The sequence below is a fragment of the Cetorhinus maximus genome, chromosome 24 (assembly GCF_964194155.1).
Source record: "Cetorhinus maximus chromosome 24, sCetMax3.hap1.1, whole genome shotgun sequence".
Lineage (NCBI taxonomy): Eukaryota > Metazoa > Chordata > Chondrichthyes > Lamniformes > Cetorhinidae > Cetorhinus > Cetorhinus maximus.
Window position 1 is genome coordinate 32,270,689 of NC_135902.1, and position 20,238 is coordinate 32,290,926.

Sequence of the window (20,238 nt, forward strand, 5' to 3'; positions counted from 1 at the left end):
AGAGTTTTCAGATGCATGAGGTAGGCAGGTGCCGGAGATGTGCCTGCCTTTGCCATACTAATTAGGTGCCCCACCACTAACTCCACAAATTCCCCGGGGTCAGTCCGCCCTTAGGAATTTCAGAGTCAAAACCTTCGGCTAATTTTAACCTCTCCTGCTGATTTATAACAAGTTTTAAAAAATAATTATTAGGTGTTGTACTACAAGATACTTTAGGCAAACATATTGAAATACTATATTGCTAACAAATGTATAAATTAAGATAAATCTATTTTGCATTTACTGAGTGCAGTGCAGCACACAGCATGAATCAGCCCCTTTAAAAATATTAACTAAAGCATAACATCTCAAATATCTGCAACACTTCAAGATTGTGAGCATCTGACACTGAAAAGCCCATCTTTTAGTTCTTAAAGCAAAGTTTAGATTATCCCTCAAATATATCACATGACTGGCATTATTAAATATTTTATTAATTCTCACAAAAATAGCTGGTTAACAGCAGTATTCCAGCTCCTCTTGATCAAAAATATTCCCTCATTCATTGTACAATAACCTCTTAACACACAAATACACACAAAATCGCATGCTTTAGAAAACAGGGATCCTCCTCCTCTCATTCTTTTTAAATGGTAGAGGATATAAGCATTTGCTGCATTGATCATTCAGTTCCAGAACAGAGTACACAGCAGTACTTTATTAATGCAGTTTAAGTAGTTGAGCGAGAGAGAGAGAGAGAGAGAGCAAGATCGAGCGCGAGTGAGCTCCAGAGATACACACACACAATACACACAGACACACGCGCTGTCCTGATACATGCTCTGCTCAATGGCAAACTCCGGCTGCATCCTGCTGTCCAACTCAGCTATGCTCCCTCACACCATCCCCTGTACTCCGGCCTTTCTCTTTCTCCAGGAGGTAAGTGACTTATTGAAATGGGCTTCTTTGTCTTGCCCTTGCTTTATGAGGTCAAGTCTTTTGTTGCATTGAAAGCACTGTCTATAGAGGAAGGTGCTGTGTTCAGTACTCCGTGCTGAATAGACAGAGCGAGAGAGATTTACATCGCCTGCCTTGAGAACCCCTTCACCACCGAGGACTCCTTGCATCCTGCTTGTGGTTGAACTGGCAGCTTTTGTTTTGTGCTAGCTGTTAACATAAACCAGATTTTTAAACAGGAACGCAAAGCAGGTCTCGGTGTTGTGAATGGGTCTGTGTCTGAGCTAAACTGTTTATCTGCAGCTGTGCTGTCAAATACCTGGGCTTTTCCTTAAGGGATCCTCTGGTGTAGTGCGAGTTCCTTCCTTGTTCTGCAGTTCCCATTGCATTTCATAGCATTACTGTGACAGCACCAGGGAAATGATAGGTGATGGTAGATATCTTAAGGTCATAAATTTCCCATTTATCAGACTAATTTATAGGCTGGGATGGAAAGGCTGCAGCAGTTTGTGTCTTCATGTATCTTCTTCCATCTGCTCAGCTAGTTTAATTCTTCTATAAATTAAGTGCTTCAAGACAGGACTCACATCCATCTTTCTCCCTCCTCAGTGCCATACCAAGCCATCTTTCCATCATTACTTAACCCTTCATATTCCAACAGCACTGTTTTCTAAATACTGGTGTTTTTTTAATGTTAAATCAATAAAAATTAAATCCTGTGAATTACTATTGCCAACTATTAAGAAAGATGCCTCATTTGAAAAGATTTTTGCTGTTGTTGCAAACACTTTGAAAACTGCTATTCTCCCAAAAAGACATGTTGCACTGATTTATTAGTTCAGTGAGATCAGTAATAGTTGTTTAATGGTTATTGCATTATTGATAGCAATGTTTGTGTTTCTACGGAGAACATTTTCACTGTTTTTGTGCATGTTTTGCCCCTTCTTTTCAGGTTATTTTTCAAAAAATTGATAAAAGCTTTTCTATTATATGCACAACATTTCAGAACTAATTAGTTAGATTAATACTCTACAGGTTAAAGTGCTAGTAACACAATAGGGAAATATTCTTGTGGTAAGTCAATGCATTTTTGATGATTAGTGCTCGTGGGATAGTTATGCTCAGTAAAACAAGAGAATAACTCGTATCAAGAGATATGGTATTTAGTACAGTATGTGGCATTCTTGTTACATGGCTCTCTATTTTAACATCATTTTTGTTACAAGGCTACCGAACCTTGGCTTCCCATATTATTCATGTTCCATTTACTGCCGTTATGGAGCATTCGTTGTAGCACACACCTCATTATAACACACAGGATTCTTGGCTCGCTGCGACATGTTGTAATGAGGATAGAATGAATGTAAAATTTATGTCAAAAGGTTGCAGAAAATATGAAGAATAAGGCCAAAACGATAAACTGTGTGGGAGCAAAAAAAAAAAAATGGCACAAAAAGTTCAGGTGGCACTCACTGCACAAAACTGAGGCAGGCAGTTGCTCCCTGATAGAAAGATATCAATTTTGTTCAAAGTAAAGATCACTTTGAGGCTGCATGGAACATTTCAGCCTTTAATACCGTTACTTGCCCAAGTGCAATTGAAGTGCCTTCAGGATGTCACTCCCCATAGTTTGCACAGCTGTTACCCAATTGCTGTGCAGTCAGTGACATTCTGTTATGTGGCATGTCATTTTGGTACACAATAATAGAAAGGAAATGAGGTCTATTGACTTTTTAAGGAATGTACCAGGCAGTTTGATAAATTAAATTCTTGGACATAATTACAAGGAAGCCTTATATTTATTAAAAAGGGGGAAAGGAAAGCTTTTTTATTTATAATGCGATGGAGCCCTCATTTGCCACTCCCCAGTTGTTGCATAATATATGCTGAATGTTGTGAGAATCTGAGACCGTAACGGACTATTTCCTAAATGTACCACTTTGTACTTTCAGCTGTTCTCCCTTCACAGAAGCAAGTATAGACATAAAATTTTAGTCAAATTTTGAATCAAATGCCAATACTTACTAGTACATAAGTAGAGTGTTCACAGAGGAGGTACAGAACCCTTTTGTTGGGCCATTTACTGGATGTTTCCCTGACACTTCTATGCCAGTGATACCATGAACGATGTCCTGTCAACCACTGAGTAACATGCACTGAATAGGATAGGATGCATCAGTACTCAGTGGCCTAATGTTACCCTATAGCAATGGAACATGTTTGACAGCATCACTTAATAATGCTCCATTCTGTTCTGCCTCCAAAGGCAGGCACTTTTTTTTATGTTAATTAAAATAAGTGCCCATAAAGAATATGCAAAACCAAAATAAATTGTCAAAAGTGTCTTTCTCGAGAAAAAAAGACTTTGAGAGCAGTTTCAAGGTATGCTCATCCACAGGGCATGGAGGCTATTACACTCATGACCTGACCTAACTGGTCCACTCAGAACTTTCGCTCTCATAGGTTATTGAATGAGGTCACTTGTGGAATTGTTTGCATATCTCATGGTCGATCGATGGAGCACCCTGTAGCTATGTTACTGGAAAATGCTGCAGTTAGTAAAATAAAAATTGCTTTCCATTGCACTTTTCCAGCATGCAAGATTTTGTAAAATGTAGATGATGAAGTAAAGCCTGGGGCAGAATCTTGGTTACTATAGCTACTCACAAAAAAAAAAATAATCCTTTGAGCTCCTTTATTAGTTTATTCAGAAAATACTGCTAATCATTAAATATTCTGTGTTTTCAGTTACTTCTGAATTCTCAATAGTCCCAACACTAGGAATGTACAGAAAATCTTGGGAAGTAAATGTAAATGAGGAAATGCATGTTTGTGTATTTTAAAATCATAAAATGAACATTAGTGTTCAAGATAATAAAAAGTGGCTTCACTAATAAGATCCACCATCAGAGGGAAGGGAAGGGATGGGGTTGGGGGCAAAGCAAACGGTGCACATGCCATTAATTTCACCAGAATTTCCATTCAGACAACAAGGTAAAACCCAACCCTTAAGCTTGGTTGCTACCTGGAAGTGTTGGTTTACTGTAAGTGCTCAGGGATTTGTTTGTGATGCTACAGCATCTTGAGTATGCAAGTCCCTTGGCCACGGCAAGATTTTTGATCTTTTTAAGCCAATCTTTGTTTCCAGATCATAAGACTTGTTGAGGCTGCACTTTCAGCTAAACAGCAATCTCCTTATCAATTTCACATCAATTTCCAAGTCTTGAAACCAATCAAGCATCAATGAATCGATGTGCACTCTGGTTTATTCACAAGAGTCTTGGCAAGTAATGAGTTACTGCAGCAAAACCATAATTCTATCAAGAGAAAAAAATGAGGAGGAAAGTGATGTGGAGATTTAAGTTGAAGCAATGTACTTTGATTTGATTTGGTTTCTTTTATTGCAATAGCTGCCTGTAAGAGGTTTAGAAAAAAAAATAATACTGCACCCCGTGCTCTCAAAGCTCTGCAGGAGAATTTCTGCACTAGCTCTATAGTTGGAAGATTAAAAATGCCTTCTTCACCATGCTGAAAAAGGGAGCTCTATTCTTTGTTGTGTGATGTGTGTGTGTTGCAATGCAGCATTGCACATTAAGCTTTCCACAATCTCATATTTCATGAGCTGCACAAAGTCGATCAGTCCTGCTGGGCTTCTCCAATGTTATTTGAAAAGTTTCACGGTCGGTTCCAGTGCATCACCACCCCTTCCTCCCCCACAGGTATAAGTCACACAATCCCTTTGGTCCAGACTGCACTGGTGATGTTGTGCATGTCACATGCTGAATTTATAAAGTGATCATAATTAATTTATGAAAAAACTGACTTTCAATAAATATGACCCAATGAATGCTTTGGTAGCCAGTAGTTACTGGAAATGCTGAACCTCAAAAAGAATTTTTAGTTGTAAGAGTGGTAAGAGCAAATATACCTTTTTTAACCCTTTGTAGTCACATTGTTCAACTAATATTGAACTACAGTTGCTAATAGCTAATTCAACAGTGCACTTTTTAAAATCTATTTCTGCAATTCCAGAAATTAGACTTGTGCAGGATTCTAATTTTGAACATTCTTGCAAAAAAAACGATCATTGTTTTGAAGTCAGGAAAGGTTTGATGCAATTTTTGGAAAGAATTTTGAGATTTTTTTGTGAATGGTATGGTGAATGATTGAGAGTAACAGTTAAAGTTAGCCTCAGATGTGTAGCTCATACAGTGGAAGTATATGTGTTTATGTGGAAGTGACATCTATTTAAATATGCATGATGTAGATAGAAGGGGGAAGAAGGAATGATTACAGAAGAATTGAAATTCTCTGACACAGTCTGTTAGTTTTCAACTGAGGTAAAATAAGTTTAAAAAAAAACTTTCCATTGCAGCAAGTTTTACATATCATTCAGTCTCCATTAACACTTTGCAATCAAGGACTTTAACAGAATAAAGTGCAGACTGAAAATCACAGTATAATTTGATTCAGATCTGGCAGAATCTAATGTGCACATGCAGTGTCTAGCAGCACTATCTGATAAGGCTGAGTGCGGTACCAGCCCAAAAATTTTAACCTGCTCATATTTCACCATTTCGATTTTTATTTGATTTCTTTTAAAACTGGATTTCTCTATCTCAATTCACCATGAATAAAACCCTATGACATGTGGAAACATGAGCTTTGTAACTTTAGCCCTGGGTATACCCCTACCTTCATTCACTTTACTGGAGGGAAATCATTCCTCGAAAGAGCAATGCGAAAGTTGAAGGCACAAAATTGGTGTTGCATTTCCAGGGGGAATCTAAAGGCATGTTACCCCATTAAACATTGCATTAAAGATTAAGCATTCTAATTTATTTTAAGCACTTCTACGCTTCATAATTGATAGAATTTTGATCTAAAAAAGAATAAGCAATGTGACATTTGAATTTTCCACAGACTAACCAGCCGCCAAATGTTACATCAACAGTTGCCCTCCCCCATCCAGCGCCTCCCACCACAGTTCACAGAGGCACTCTGACCCTCTGGAGCCAATTCACAGAGAATGTAGTCCATTCAACCCAGCATCCTTTCACAGGATGCTGTCTTCTCCTTCAACTCTTCCAGTTCTCACATTATTCCCTTCATCCTCAATTTTTGCTGGCAGTCTTATTCCCCACCTGTCACACACTCGTCCCCCAGTTCCAGCTGTATTTCTTCTCCCCAAGACAAAATTCTGGCATTAACTCTCCCCCTCCCACAAAACCACAATTAATTTTTCTGTCTTCCCAGATCTTCCTGACCTCTGGCTGGCATTCTTTCCTTCAGGTTATTCTGCTAGCTCTCAGCCCCTGGTTCAGGTGCAGTTCCTTCACAACACCACCAATCTAGCAATCTTTTACCCCATCATCCCATTCATTCTGGTACTTCTCTTTCCCTGGTTCTTGCTGCTCTCTTCCCAATTCCATTCATTTGTGATACCCTTTCCCTGAGTTCAAGTTGATACACTTATGTTTTGCTAGAACTCGCCTTCTCTGCCCCAACTATTGCTGTTACTCTTCCTCCTCATTCCATGTCAGCTAAAGTTGAAACCATCATCCACCTCTCATCCACAGTGGTGCTCCCAGTTTACCACTAATTTTTCCTCTTGGTACTTTCAAAGTACCAACCCCAGTTTCTACCCCTTTCCTTCTTTACTTCTGTACTGCATACAGCTTTGGTTCAAAGGAAGGATATACTTGCCTTAGAGGAGATGCATTGAAGGTTCACTGGATCGATTCCTGGGATGAGAGGGCTGCTTTCTGAGGAGAGATTGAGTGGGGCCTATGCTCTTTGGAGTTTAGAAAAATTAGAGGTGATCTCATTGAAACATATAACATTCTTAAGGGTCTTGACAGGGTAGATGTTGGGGGGAATGTTTCCCTGCCTGTGGAATCTAGAATTCAGATGAGAAGAAATATCTTCACTCAAAGCTTTGTGAATCTTTGGAATCTTGTGAATCTTTTAGAGAGCTGTGAAATCTCAGCTGTTGGATTTATTCAACACGGGGATAGATCAATTTTTGGATACCAAGAGAACTTAGGGATATGGGATACTGCAGGAAGATGGAATTGAGGTACATGATCAGCCACGATCTCATTTATTGGGGAGCAGGTTCAAATGGCTGAAAGGTCTCCTTCTGCTCCAATGTCTTGCATTCTTATGTACATTGTTGCCATGAGTTTTCCCTTCCTTTTCCCCTTCATTGCCATCATCTTCTCTTCCCTTTCACCTTCATTGACACCATTTCCCCCTTTCCGCGTCCCTTCATTGTCATCCATTTTCTTTTCTCCTTCCCCATCTTTGCCTTCTATATCCTCCCTTTCCCTCCCCACTGCACTGCAATTAATTCCTTCTTCCAAAGGTATTTATTTCCCCCATCCTTTCCCCACCAACTTATATCAATTTAACCCTTTTTCTCTTGATCTGAATCCATTACTTCCTTTTTTCCTTAGTGCCACTCCGAGCCACCTTGCCATTAATGTAAGGGGCTCTGGCCCTTGCACACGACAGACAAGAACTTCTGTTCAATTAGGAGTATCAAGCCTACAGTGATTTATTTATTCATCAAACTTATGCCTGAACCGAACCACAAAATGTTGACTGTCAGCGTAAAACACAAGTGATTGGCATGTGTGCATTTTTGTGGCTCATGTTTAGGTTCAAGTTTAAAGGGACAGCATTGCCTGGGCACGCTGGCCCAAACTCATACATGAACGCTCATTTGTTCATCTTTGCCAGGTAGTTAACTTTGAAATCCAGACCTGCAAACATTTGTGACTTTCTGTTGCTTTTATTAAATGTTTTCAGTAATTAAATTTGAAATGCAGTGACTTCTGAAAAGCTAGCTGACAGACGATTTCAATACTGCTAAATACTGTGGTGTTTGAGTTTGCTGTGACCTGAATAATACTATACAGCCAGTTCTTCTCACAGAAAAGCACACATGGCTGCTTTTGGGCAGTTGCTCATGCGGAAAGTAATTGTTCCATTGCTTCACAAGTGATTTGCAACAGCAGAGCATGTATCAATAGTGTAACTCCTCTCTATAATACTCCCTTCAGGAGCAATCTGAAAACTATGTTACAGTGAAGGGCATATTGTACAGAGCACTTCCTTCATTAATCAGGAAGTCAAAAACAATGCACGTTATAAAGGCTGCTAACCTGAATTACCAGACTTTATAGTGATTACTGCATTATTAAAAGGAAAGATTTTTTTCACTTGTGTCAATTCCAGAGTGTGTTACAATATTCTGACTAAAACTAATATGGCAGTTCATTTTAAGGTCTCACGTGATAATGCAGACCTGTTGAGCAACTGCCTAGAAAATATCTGGAAAGATACTGAGAATTGTAGGTATTTCAAGCATTCTTTTCCATTCAATCTCATAATATTATTGCCCCAGAAAACATAGAGAAGATATTAGTTGTCTAACTTATGAGGAAAGGTTAAGGAAGTTGGAAGAAGGGACTTTGAAGACTTAAGGTAATTAAGAATGACAAAGTTGATCCAGCAAATTACTTGCCATGAAGTAGATAAAAACGAACAAATTGGGAGCATGGATGCTGGGTAGACATACGCCTTTGAACTCTGGGACCTGGCATCGAAACCAACTTGGATAAGGTTTGGTATTCGATCTGTGATTGTCGTAGCTTTAGATGTAATGAATTTGTGTAGTCTAAACAATCACGAATTTGGCACTAAACTGAAAATCTCACTTAGAGGGGTCACAAACACCCTGAGAAAGTTGTGTCCTAAGGCCATGGTTGTGCAGAGTAGAAACAATTTACTCGTGCTATACCTAACCTGGTGCTTGCTGATTCTGAAATAGAAAGTATTCCATTTTTCTGCATTCTCCTAACCCTGATTAGTGCAAACATTCTTAAATTTAGGAGTAAACATTCTTAAATTTAGAAGTAAGAAGGCAACTGAGGTGGAACTTATAACACAAAGGGTGGAACAAGACATGTGAAACATACTATTGAGGCACTGAAGCAAAAAGAATAAGTAGCTTCACGAGTCAACTAGATGATGCTCTGATTTAAGTACTTCCAACGCAGTGGGTGTTTTTGAATTCTTCCATTTGCCGTTCTGCAGAGCCTTCAAGTGACTGGTTCTCTTTCTGTAAAACTTACCTTAGAACAGAACAGATCAACTAGATCACAGCTGTCAAGCAGCAATAGAACTGGAGCCTGTGTTCAATTGATTTTAAAAGATGCTGATGCATCATATGGCTATTTGCAAACAATTTTTTTTAGAATTGTTCATTCAGACAACAAATAGACATGAAAACAAAATGGTCAGGACTAGTTTTCAGTCTGCAAATCTTTATCATGCTTGTGATGACCCTTTCTGACTACAGTTCAATCATCTTTCCTTTCACAGGCTGAACTCATTTCCCACTAAATTTCACACCACTGGCTCCCCCAACACAAACTCAAACAGCCTGGAGTCAGCCTCAGCTCATCCACCATATCCTTTAGTTTCAAAGGCTTGTGCAGGTGAGGATAGGGGATAGAGACACAGAAGGTCAAGGAAACGCTACACTGAAGATACTGGAATTATAATAAATGGCGTGCAAAAATATCCTAAAAAGAATCCATGAAAATGCTGGAGATTGTGAGAAGATCTAACCCTTGAGTACTGGTAATGAATATTATACCATCAAATAGAAAACAGGTAGAATCCCTGAACATTTTCATTGGTATGATTTTATGCCATCAACACTAATGCCATGCTTGTCAGAGATTTAAGGTGAGCAGAGTATCAAATTGTATTTAAGACCTCCTTGGCATGTTAGCAACCTGCTGAAATTTAATTTGAAGATGACATACCTTGACTTTTTATTGACATTTTTGACATAAAATAATTCTGCACTGACAGAAACTGGGCAATAATATTTTAGCTGGCAATATTCTCTCATCTTAAAGACTTTTTATTAAAATATACAGCATTGATTTAATGAGTGTAAACAGTGAATAAGAAAATTAAACATTAATCAAATAGATTATATCAACCAATTATACTTTCAGACATAAGGTATGGCATTCATAGATCACCCTTGTGACTTCTCCACTGCAAAGTTTTTGGCTTGATGGCTTTCTCCATAAAATTCAAAGGTATATGACACCCTGCCATTTTGACACAGTGCCATGAAGCCTTAAGGGGAACCCCAGTTTGTTTCAGTGTTACCCAGGTATGAATCACAATGTTACTGTTTCTAACAAGATTAATTATGGTAAGTGCTTTTTCATAAATGTCTAATCAGTGGAGGTATTGTATATAGTAGGAGTGCAAATTATTTCTGGAAGCAAAGATTTACTATTTCCTTAATTTAAAAAAATCTCCCCAGCAAATAGATTCTAATCTATTTCTTACGACACACATAGAAATCTGTAAAATTCCACACAAGACTAACATGGAAGGTGCTCTGATCAAACTAATCACCCTTTTTAAAATTCATTTTACGGGATGTGGGCGCTGCCGACTAGGTTAGCATTTATTGCTCATCCCTAATTGCCCTTGAGGAGGTGGTGGTGAGCTGCCTTCTTGAACCGCTGCAGCAGTGTAGGTACACCCAGAGTGCTGTTAGGGAGGGAGTTCCAGGATTTTGACCCAGCGACAGTGAAGGAACAGCGATATATTTCCAAGTCAGGATGGTGAGTGGCTTAGAGGGGAACTTCCAAGTGGTGGTGTTCCCATGGATCTGCTGCCCTTGTCCTTCTGGATGGTAGTGGTCTTGGGTTTGGAAGGTTCTTCCTAAGGAGCCTTGGTGAATTTCTGCAATCAATCTTGTAGATGGTACACACTGCTGCCACTGTTCATCAGTGGTGAAAGGAATGAGTGTTTGTGGAAGGTATGCCAATCGAGTAGGCTGCTTTGTCCTGGATGGTGTCAAGCTTCTTGAGTGCTGTTGGAGCTGCACTCATTCAGGCAAATGGAGAGTATTCCACCACACTCCTCTGCCTTGTAGATGGTGGACAGGCTTTGGGGAGTCAGGAGGTGAGTAACTCACTGCAGGGTCCCTAGCCTCTAACCTGCTATTGTAGCAACAGTATTTATATGGCTAGTGATTATCTCATGAATGAATAGCCTTGTGAAACTGTCCTGGCTCATGTGTGATGAATAGCCATTTGAGTTAGGCACCGAAGAGTTGACGGCAACTCTGGAACCTTGCCCAGCATGAGCAAAGAAAATTGAGGAAACGGTTATTACCATATAGTACATTATAGTTGTTCCCTGGTGGACTTAAGAAAAACATATCGCATGTACATGAATACAAGATTTAGAGAAGAAGAAATTGTCCGGTAAAAAAGAAATTTGATTACTTATTGGAATATCGGACAGTGGCCCAAGATTGGTGTCTACTTTGCTGATGTACAGCAGTCAAATTTAAATGATGTGCAATGTCCATTGAGCCTCAGGCCTACCTATTCTCAGTGCAGAATTCATGGCAGTAGGCAACACCCCCTTGAGCGCTAAATAACAAGACTTTTTTTTGCTTTCGAAGTATTTCACATTACATCTCTTGTAATCCTATTTGCTAATGGTTTTGCTTATAACATTCTAAATGGTAATGGAAACATCTTTCATAGTCAGTTTTTTTTTTAAACCAACTAATTATATCCGTGGACCTGAAGATATGGTGCCCATAGATCACCCTTTCAACAATAAAGGATTTGCTTTTGCAAGTCCTCTCCTTGAAATATTAGTGAACCAGATCACCTGCCAGTTTTTTTAGCACTGCAGTGGAAACAGCATTAATTTGATATGAAAATAATCAGTTTTAGAGAATAAAGTGGGCACACAATCTGCACAAATGCCATCTCCTGACTGACAATGACAACATGGCTGTAATAGTTGGCTAGTAGTGTTGAACTGTGACGGCTCGCACTCTGCTTTAAACAGCATCCCCAAATGGAACCCTTAAAAACAAAAATAATCAAGCGAGATTAAAAACATGTCGTTTCAGCGGTATTGGTAACAGGTATCTGGAATTTCACGGCACAAGTAAGGCACAGGTTGGTGCTCTAATTTGTTTTATCATAGCTGTTTATGAGACTGAACATATTTTGCAGTCAGGTTAGCAATGGTGACAGAAAATTTGTCTCAGCGTCATATAGTATTACAATAATTTGCAGTGTTTTCAACTGCCTTTTTTATTGAATGGAGAGGGTTAAAGATATTTATGTTTATGAAATCCATATCCTAGCTAAATTAAACATTATATAATTCCAGTACTAATTAAGAAGAGAACGCAACAATGGTTTTGATCACTGGTAGCAGTGAAAGGTTATTTCTCTATTGAGGTCAAATCTCAGTTTGGCAATGCTGTTTGTTTTTAAGAAAGCATATCTGTGATTAATTTGATTCTTCTGGATGGGCACTGTCTTAAGCAGCATTTTCCTCAGACAAGACCTTCCCCAACAAAATTATGAAATAATTAAATGAGTAGAAGACTCTTAAACCTTCCCGAGCCCTGTATGCTGAATGGGACTTCAGCTTAGTTGCATAATAAGGGCAAACTGTGCCATTAAAACAGGGAAAGTGTAGCTCTGCACAGAGTGGTGGTGGGGACTGAAATTCAGGGCTTTCTCATGAGGAAGCACAGATAATTCATTTTATTAATCAATAACTACTGTCAGCAGTCAATTAAACAATTATGTGAGAAACAGGCAGATGCTGGGAGTACTTAATCCACTGATCCTTGTCAATGCCTTCTTGCAAATTTTGTGGCCATTTCATCTCTTTCTGATATTCTTAATGATATTCCGCCGACAAATATCTTTTCTGTCTGGTAGGACCATTTTGATAAGTTTTGTTTTTTAAAATATTCCTTTTGCAAGTTGCGGAGACGGTTTTGTGCTGTGGCCTTTAATCAGCTGGAAGCTGAATCTGAAACTCGCCCAGTGCATTTCACAATGCGAACATTGACAGTTGTCAGAACAAAACCTCTATGCCTTTGAAAGTCCAATACTATAATGAATTGTGTTAACCCTGTTGAAAAATGGAGACCTATATCCTTTCTGGGCTGGACTTGAATTCAAGCATTAAAAAAATCACATTACAACATGCCACGATATTCATCCCTGCTGCCTAGTCCAGATTGGAACTTAAAGTGGAAGAAATATTACTAGCAAAATTGCATCAAGACACACCTATAGAACCATAGAAAAGTTACAGCACAGAAGGAGGCCACTCGGCCCATCTTGTCCATGCCAGCCCAAGGACACTCAGGTGCCCTTTCTAATCCCACCTTCCTGCACCCGGCCCATAGCCCTGCAGCTTACACCACTTTAGGTGCAGATCCAGGTACTTTTTAAAAGAGTTTTGAGTTTGTGCCTCTACCACCAACTCAGGCAGTGAATTCCAGACATCCACTACCCTCTGCGTAAAAAAGTTCTTCCTCATGTCCCCACTATACCTTCTGCCACTTATCTTGAATCTATGTCCCCTGGTTCTAGAATTCTCCGTCAAGGGAAACAATTTTATCCTGTTCACTCTATCTATTCCCCTCCAAAAAAAACCCTCTAAAACAACTATCTTTCATTCAAGAGCACTATAAGTATACCTGTGTAATTAGCTCTATACTTCCTCATTGATGATCTTGATAATTTATGCACATTTACAAATTAGTTTTTGAGCTGATGACTGGCATAATTGAGGTCCCTAAAAACCGCAATATTTTCCTTATCTTTAACTTGGTCATGTTATTATTAACAGGGTCACCCTGTGGAACACAATTCAGATTAGATTTGTTGTTAAATTCCCCAAATTGGTGGTCTTCATGCCACAGTGGAGCTATCTGTGGGAAGCAGAAGGGGGTAGTATTTGAAACACTGGGCTGAATTTTATCGGGTGTGTGGAGACCCCCAATGTTGGGGTGAAAAGCAGGTCCCGAGGCCACACTTGACGGCAGCAGGACCCACTCGGCAATTTTCATCACAGGCGGCCTCCTAATTGGCCATTCATAGGCCCGCCATCCATTTAAGGAAGAAAATTAAGAGAGGAAAAAAAGTGCCTCATTACTTATCAGCACACGAGTTAATCCTCTTTAATACTAAAGACAAAACAGCAATGTTTTGGCGATGCAAAACGTCACAAGCTATACTATCCAGAATATATTATCCAGAATGTTTTTAATTCTCATTCTTGTTGTCAAATCCCTCAATAATCTTACTCCTTCCTACCCCTAACTTCCTCCAGCCTTACAATTCTCCAAGATTGCGGCACTCCTCCAAAGACCTCTTGCAATCCCTGCTTTTCATTGTTCCATTATTGCTGCTCATGAGCTGCCTAGGTTCCAAGTTCTGGAATTCTCTCTCTAAATGGCACCACTTCTCTACCTCTCTCCTCCTTTAAGACGCCCCTTTAGAATGACCGTTTGGTCACCCATCCTAATTTGATAATGCTCATGTGAAGTAGCTTGGGACGTTTTACTATTTTAAAAGATGCCATATAAATTCAAATTATTGTTGTATCGAAAGACTTTCATCATCTAAATCAAAAAGTCTTGAATAGGTTTAAGAGTCCATTTGGAATTAGCAAGTAGGCAACTCTGATGTAACCTTGTACTTTGACTTGCTGCTGCACAAACCATTCACTTTTACCAGTATATTATATGTGCAGAATTTTCCATTCTGGAGACTAAGTGCAGTGACAAGCAGAGAAGTTGGTGTGTTTCCCGCTGGGTGGCGGGGCAGGTGAATATGCACGATCTGACACTTTTCAGCTCATTAATTACGCATCAGCGAGAAGCTTGGCAAATTTTGTGGCAGGGTGGGCAGGAAGTCACCCGCCTTTACCTCATGGGGTTGAAAGTCCTGGTGCCATATTTAAATGGCAGACTTCACTCGTTGCAGTTCCACATTACTCCTCCAGAGTCCTTGCGGCTGCAGCTCGTACTGGAGAAGCTGCAAGATGTGAGCAGCCACGTCCCTGAACATACGAGGGCACCTTCAGCACTGCCTTTCGCTCATCTCTCGATAACAGTACCCCGATGATACACCCATGGCCGGGCCAATGCTCTCCATTGCAGTGGTCCATGTTTGCCAGCATCTTGACCTTACAGAGGCCATGCTGCCTCTTGCTGCTCAGGTTCTTACTCCTCGTGCCCCTGTGCCAAATAGCAATGGCCCTCCTTCTCCTCATCTGGAGGATAGCCATTATCAAAGCAGGGTTGCCAACAGCCTGCATCATCAACACCAGGACTCCATTGTCGACACCACTGATCCTGCCCTTTAAGACCCTCTCTCCCTTTCCTGGACTGTCCCATCATCTTCCCCTGACACCCCACCCTTCCTCCATTAGCCTACCTCCCCTGTCCAGCCTTGGCGCAGCTTGTAATACACTCACCCGAAATCTTGCACCAACACGTTTAAAGGTAAGCGCGAGCAGTGTCTAAGTACCGTTAAGGCATTGATGCAGTGAAGCTCACCAGGTGCACTTACGTACAGTCAGGAAACAGGCCATTCTAATTATTCACTGGTGGGACACTTAACTTGGAGGGGGAATGTAATTCTGGCAAGATGGCCTTCTAATGAGAAATCATGAGATGAAAATGTGGTTCCCGACATAGATCAGTGGGAGTCACCATTAACCCGTCATTAAAGTCGGGAGAACAAAATTTCAAACTAATTTCCCACCAGCGGGAAAGTGACTTTTCCGATCACAGCAAATTTAGTGCCCCCGCCTGCCACGATTCCCACCGCTGATGGGAGTGGAAAATTCCTCCCATAATGTTACCACACTGATTTTTCGGCCTCTGTTCATTCTGAAACATATTATACTGCATAACTTAACCCTTTCATTAACTCCTTCGGGTTATGTGAATGCTTGATTCGCAAAACTGTTGTTGTGCCTGTGAAATAATTCGGATAATCAAAAATGTGCTCAACTGTTTTTGTTTTGCTGTCCTTCTTATGCAGTAAACATGCATGAAGATGAAAATAAACTCTGCTGTGCAAAGCAACATGTTTATGGTCACCTACATGAAACAGTTTTCTATTTGTTTTGACATCCATTTTTGTTAGCTCTATGTTTTTGAGACCGTGACTTGGTTTAAATGGTTGCTTGTGTTTAGTCGCTAGTTCTGAGGTACTCAAAGTGTAGATTGATTAAATACAGCTCAAAGAAGCAACACAAGATACAGCAGATATTAGCTTTGACGACCTCTCCTCCTACATTAACAGCCCATCCTCAAGTTTAAAAGCATCACTCCCAACGCCCGGCCACCCCACGCCCTCTTCCCCCAACCCCGCTAATTTGTGGCGCAATTTATTTTCCAATCATCCATTTTACACAATGCCACTGTCAAATACACAATCCAGATTATATTTGACTGTGTCTGTCGGAGCATCTGTAAACCATAATTTGTAGCGCATGATGGCAAAGATTTATCGTGCTCAGTGGCACAATATGGCAGTACCTAGTGCTGAATTAATATTCATCGGCTCGTAAAATATCTTCCACAATGATGCGATAGTGTTGGAAATGAAGTGCCTTATTTGGCATAGAAATTTAAGAGACATTTTCCCGCCCTGCGTCCCGAATGCAGCTACATAAATTTTAAAACCATCCAATGGAAATGAAACTGTTTCCATTACAGATCACTATACCATCACTGCCCAAAGTTAGCAAGTCCTGCGTTCATTTCTTTTACTGAAATTTTGAACTCTATTCCCTTTATCTTCTTAGACTCCAGGCATTTTGCCCCTCTTGAGAGAGTTGCTGTGGGGTGGGACCTCCTGCCTAACTTTTGCAAAGACAGCGCAATAGCTGCACGTGAGGAAGTATGCAAGACCATTGTGCTTGCTCTTGAGTTTTCCATCTCCACCACACACACACACACACACAACACCCCCCCTCCCTGCCCAGGGGCTTCACCTTATTACCTCCTTCAGTCAGCAATGAGCCAAGGAGCTCACTGTGCGGAGGCAAATGCTTGGTATTAAATCCTGTTCTGCTTTAACATGTCACAGATTGTTGGGGTTCCAATACGCTGCCCCATCCAGTACGTTAATTTCCTTATAGGTGCCTCAAGCTTTATTCCAGTCCGATCTCAGGTGAGCGTAGCATTCGTGATGTCACAGCTAGCCACAAGTGATGTTGGGAAAGAAAGGGTAGAATGAGCTATGTGTCCCTTCCTGACTGCTGTCTAATAACACCGGCTGGAAGCTTCACAGGTAGATGTCAGCTTTGGTGATGGTGCTCTTCATGGCAGAGTGTCTGTCACTCTTCAGTCTCTTGAGTCACACATGAAAAATGGTCATTTAAGCAAGGCATCACAAGTGCACTGGGATGTGAAACTGTACTTCAGTAAGAGTTAGTAACTTCACATAGGAGGAGGTGAGGTCAATTGTCCCACTTGTAGATTATACCACTTCAGAATTTCATTATTAATGACATTCAGGGGTTATATGCTGAAAGAACTTTTGTTTCTAATTTTGAATGCTCTATTACTGCAATGAGCCATTATTGAATCCCCACTGTCTTGATTATAGCATGGAAATCCTGTGCTACTACTGAGGGAGATGAATACATCTTAAAAGCAGCGCATCACTAATAAGAGTTAATGCATGAAGCCCTGCTGGCTGAACTGGGTCTGATATTTTTTGTCAGTCTTGTGTACAAAGCTCACTCATTTCAAAATATAGTAATTGTGGACAGTAAAAGGGTTTGACTATTGATTGCAATTCCACCTAACTCCTTTGTAACCCTAAGGTGTAGCGTCCATGCTACACTTGTCGTGGCAGAGGCTTGTGTATCTGCATAAGTTTGTGCTGCTGTATCAGTTGGTGCAGATGTAATACTGGGGTTAATCCAATTTTAAAATAAAGAATAAAATCAATAGTGTTTAATTATTTTAAAATTTTACTTTTGGAAACTGTATGGTGTGTCTTCCTGTTCCCAATAAATTTATTTCCACCGACATAACAATTTGCAGCATCTGCCCTGAGATTTAGAATTAGTTTTTGTAGAATCCCGCATCTTGTTAAAACCGTCCGCTTTCTCTTTGTTTTTAAATAACTGCTGTACTTAAAACAAAACGGCAGTTTTTACAGCTGCATCCTCCTTGGGAGGTCAATTTTTTCCCCAGTAGCAATAGAATAAATACATTTTAATGTATCGCTTCAGATTCATCCTAGGGACTGAAAATATAAGTGATTAAAAATGTCCTAGAATGTTTGTGTACTGTACCTGCTGTGAATGTGACTTCCCTGTTGCTAACCAGATGACGTTCCAATACTGCTTCTACTTTGAATCTGCTGGGCTCTGAATGAGCCACGACACACCAGGACAAACACCAGACACACACACAAGCATCCAACACAGACGCCCCAAACTACAGAAGTGACTGAGTGCACATTAGCCTTGAAAAAACATGCGATTAAAAATCAAACCACCATGATGTACCAAATATGAATGGATAAGAGGAAGAAAACTCTTTTCATTTCAGTAAGCAGAATATGTGTTCTTTTTACACATCATGTCCTGATTCTTGGTCTGTTCTCTCTCAGGTTCTGCTCTTAATTAGTGCTAATTAGACCTCATTAACATGCAAATGAGTCTTTAATTAAAAAAGCAAGATAAATATTGATACTAATTTGTATACAAAATTTCATGAAATTGAGACATTGGCATAGCAATATTTGCCTGAAACTTCTTAATAAGAGTGAATTAACCCACATTTGCATAAATTAATTAGCCCTCATTATGAATGGCAATGATAAAGACTGCACAGGGTGCATCTCACTGCTAACAATAGTGTAATGACTGAGGCCTGCCAATAGCAACACAATAATATAACCCCAATTACGATGATAGAAAATTACTCAAACAACACTTAACCGCAATCCAAAAGACTTTCCACAACTGGAATAGAATTCATGCTGTATTACATGTGATGCTATTAACATGTAATTCTGTTATAAATACTTTGCAGGATGTGCCTTGTTCCCAATAAATTTAATTCCATCCCCTAATATTTACAACATGTCCTTATCTCCAGATTTCCCCTGTATAATACCACTCTTTTGCCCAATCTCCTGAATGCCACATTCCCAGGCAATGCTCTATGCTTTATTATTGTGTCCACATTCAACCCTAAAAATGCCTGTTCATTCCCAATGCATTGTTTAATTATCTCTCTACCCAACATTATACAATTTTTAATTTAATTGCATATTATTCAATGATCTTCTGTTTCACTCTGTCGCTGCATTTATGCCGTACTGGATGCTGATGACACATTTTGTAGATGTATTTATGACACAGGGCGGTATAGTAGGAAAGACCACTGAATCTCCCGATCTGATGTGTCGATGAGTGGCTTATTGCATGGTTTTGACCTACGACGTTGCATATATGAATTCAGATTTGCTGCTGTGAGAAGTTGTTTGATGGAAGACAGATTCTTATTCTGAGCAACAAAGAGAAAAAAGTTACAAGAGTTGCTGTCTGCTGTTGCATCCACCTGACAGTTGCTGCAGTTACAGTAGTTTTCCTTTGTGCTGGTTATGAATCAAGTTTCTATTTCATGTTGTGCCTATGGCCCAACCGAGGCCCTCGGGCTCAGCTCATAGTCTGTGGGAATCCAGAAAACACTGGTTCTCCAAGACATGCCTAGCAATTATAGCCTTTATACATTCTGTATTTACTCGAGTTAGGCCAGGACAGAAATGGTGATAAAGTGGGCATACAGAATTTTATATAAAGAGTAAGTAAGAACATTGTTAACAGGATAAGAAATGTTATCAATAGTAATTTAAATTGAATTTAACACCTTTTGGAGATGTTCCTTTTCTGTTCCAACAACAGAAAGCAGAAAATACAGTTAATTGATACAAAGTCCTTCTGTGCAACATTCTGTTCTCAGAGCTGATTGGTCTAATCTGATGTTAAAAGTGAACTGGGTGCTGTGAGGCTATCTGTGAATAGTGATCTGTTTTGCCACCTTAACACTCGATAGTTAAATGAATCTTGACACATTAAAATCCCTGGCGATGGCACCTCCTCATTCACTATTGATTAGCTTTCCTTCCCAATCATATTCACATCACTGGGCAGTAGGATTTTCTTTCCTTGAGACAAAGTATCTTGCCATGATCTGGGGCTGGTGCAAAAGTCCAAGCATTTTTAAGGTTAATTTTTTTGATGGCTAGCTCCTTGGGTCTGCAAGATTTTCCTGCCAGTTAATGAGATAAATTTACAAGAGAAACTTTTGAAGAACAATGCACTACATTTATATCCTTAGAGCTAGTTTTGCATTCCAGCTGAATGCTGGAAATGTATTCT

The 20,238-nt window shown here is 39.8% G+C and overlaps 1 protein-coding gene across 1 annotated transcript in view; it reads left to right on the plus strand.

Annotated features, from left to right (window-relative positions):
* Positions 1-709: 709 nt before the first annotated feature.
* The window catches only part of rbfox3a (RNA binding fox-1 homolog 3a), a 440,178-nt gene continuing 420,649 nt past the window's right edge, over positions 710-20,238 (plus strand). Inside the window, exon 1 of the mRNA XM_078570955.1 lies at positions 710-918. Coding sequence (XP_078427081.1) covers positions 817-918 — 102 coding nt within the window. The 5' untranslated portion in view covers positions 710-816. The remainder of the gene's footprint in view (positions 919-20,238) is intronic.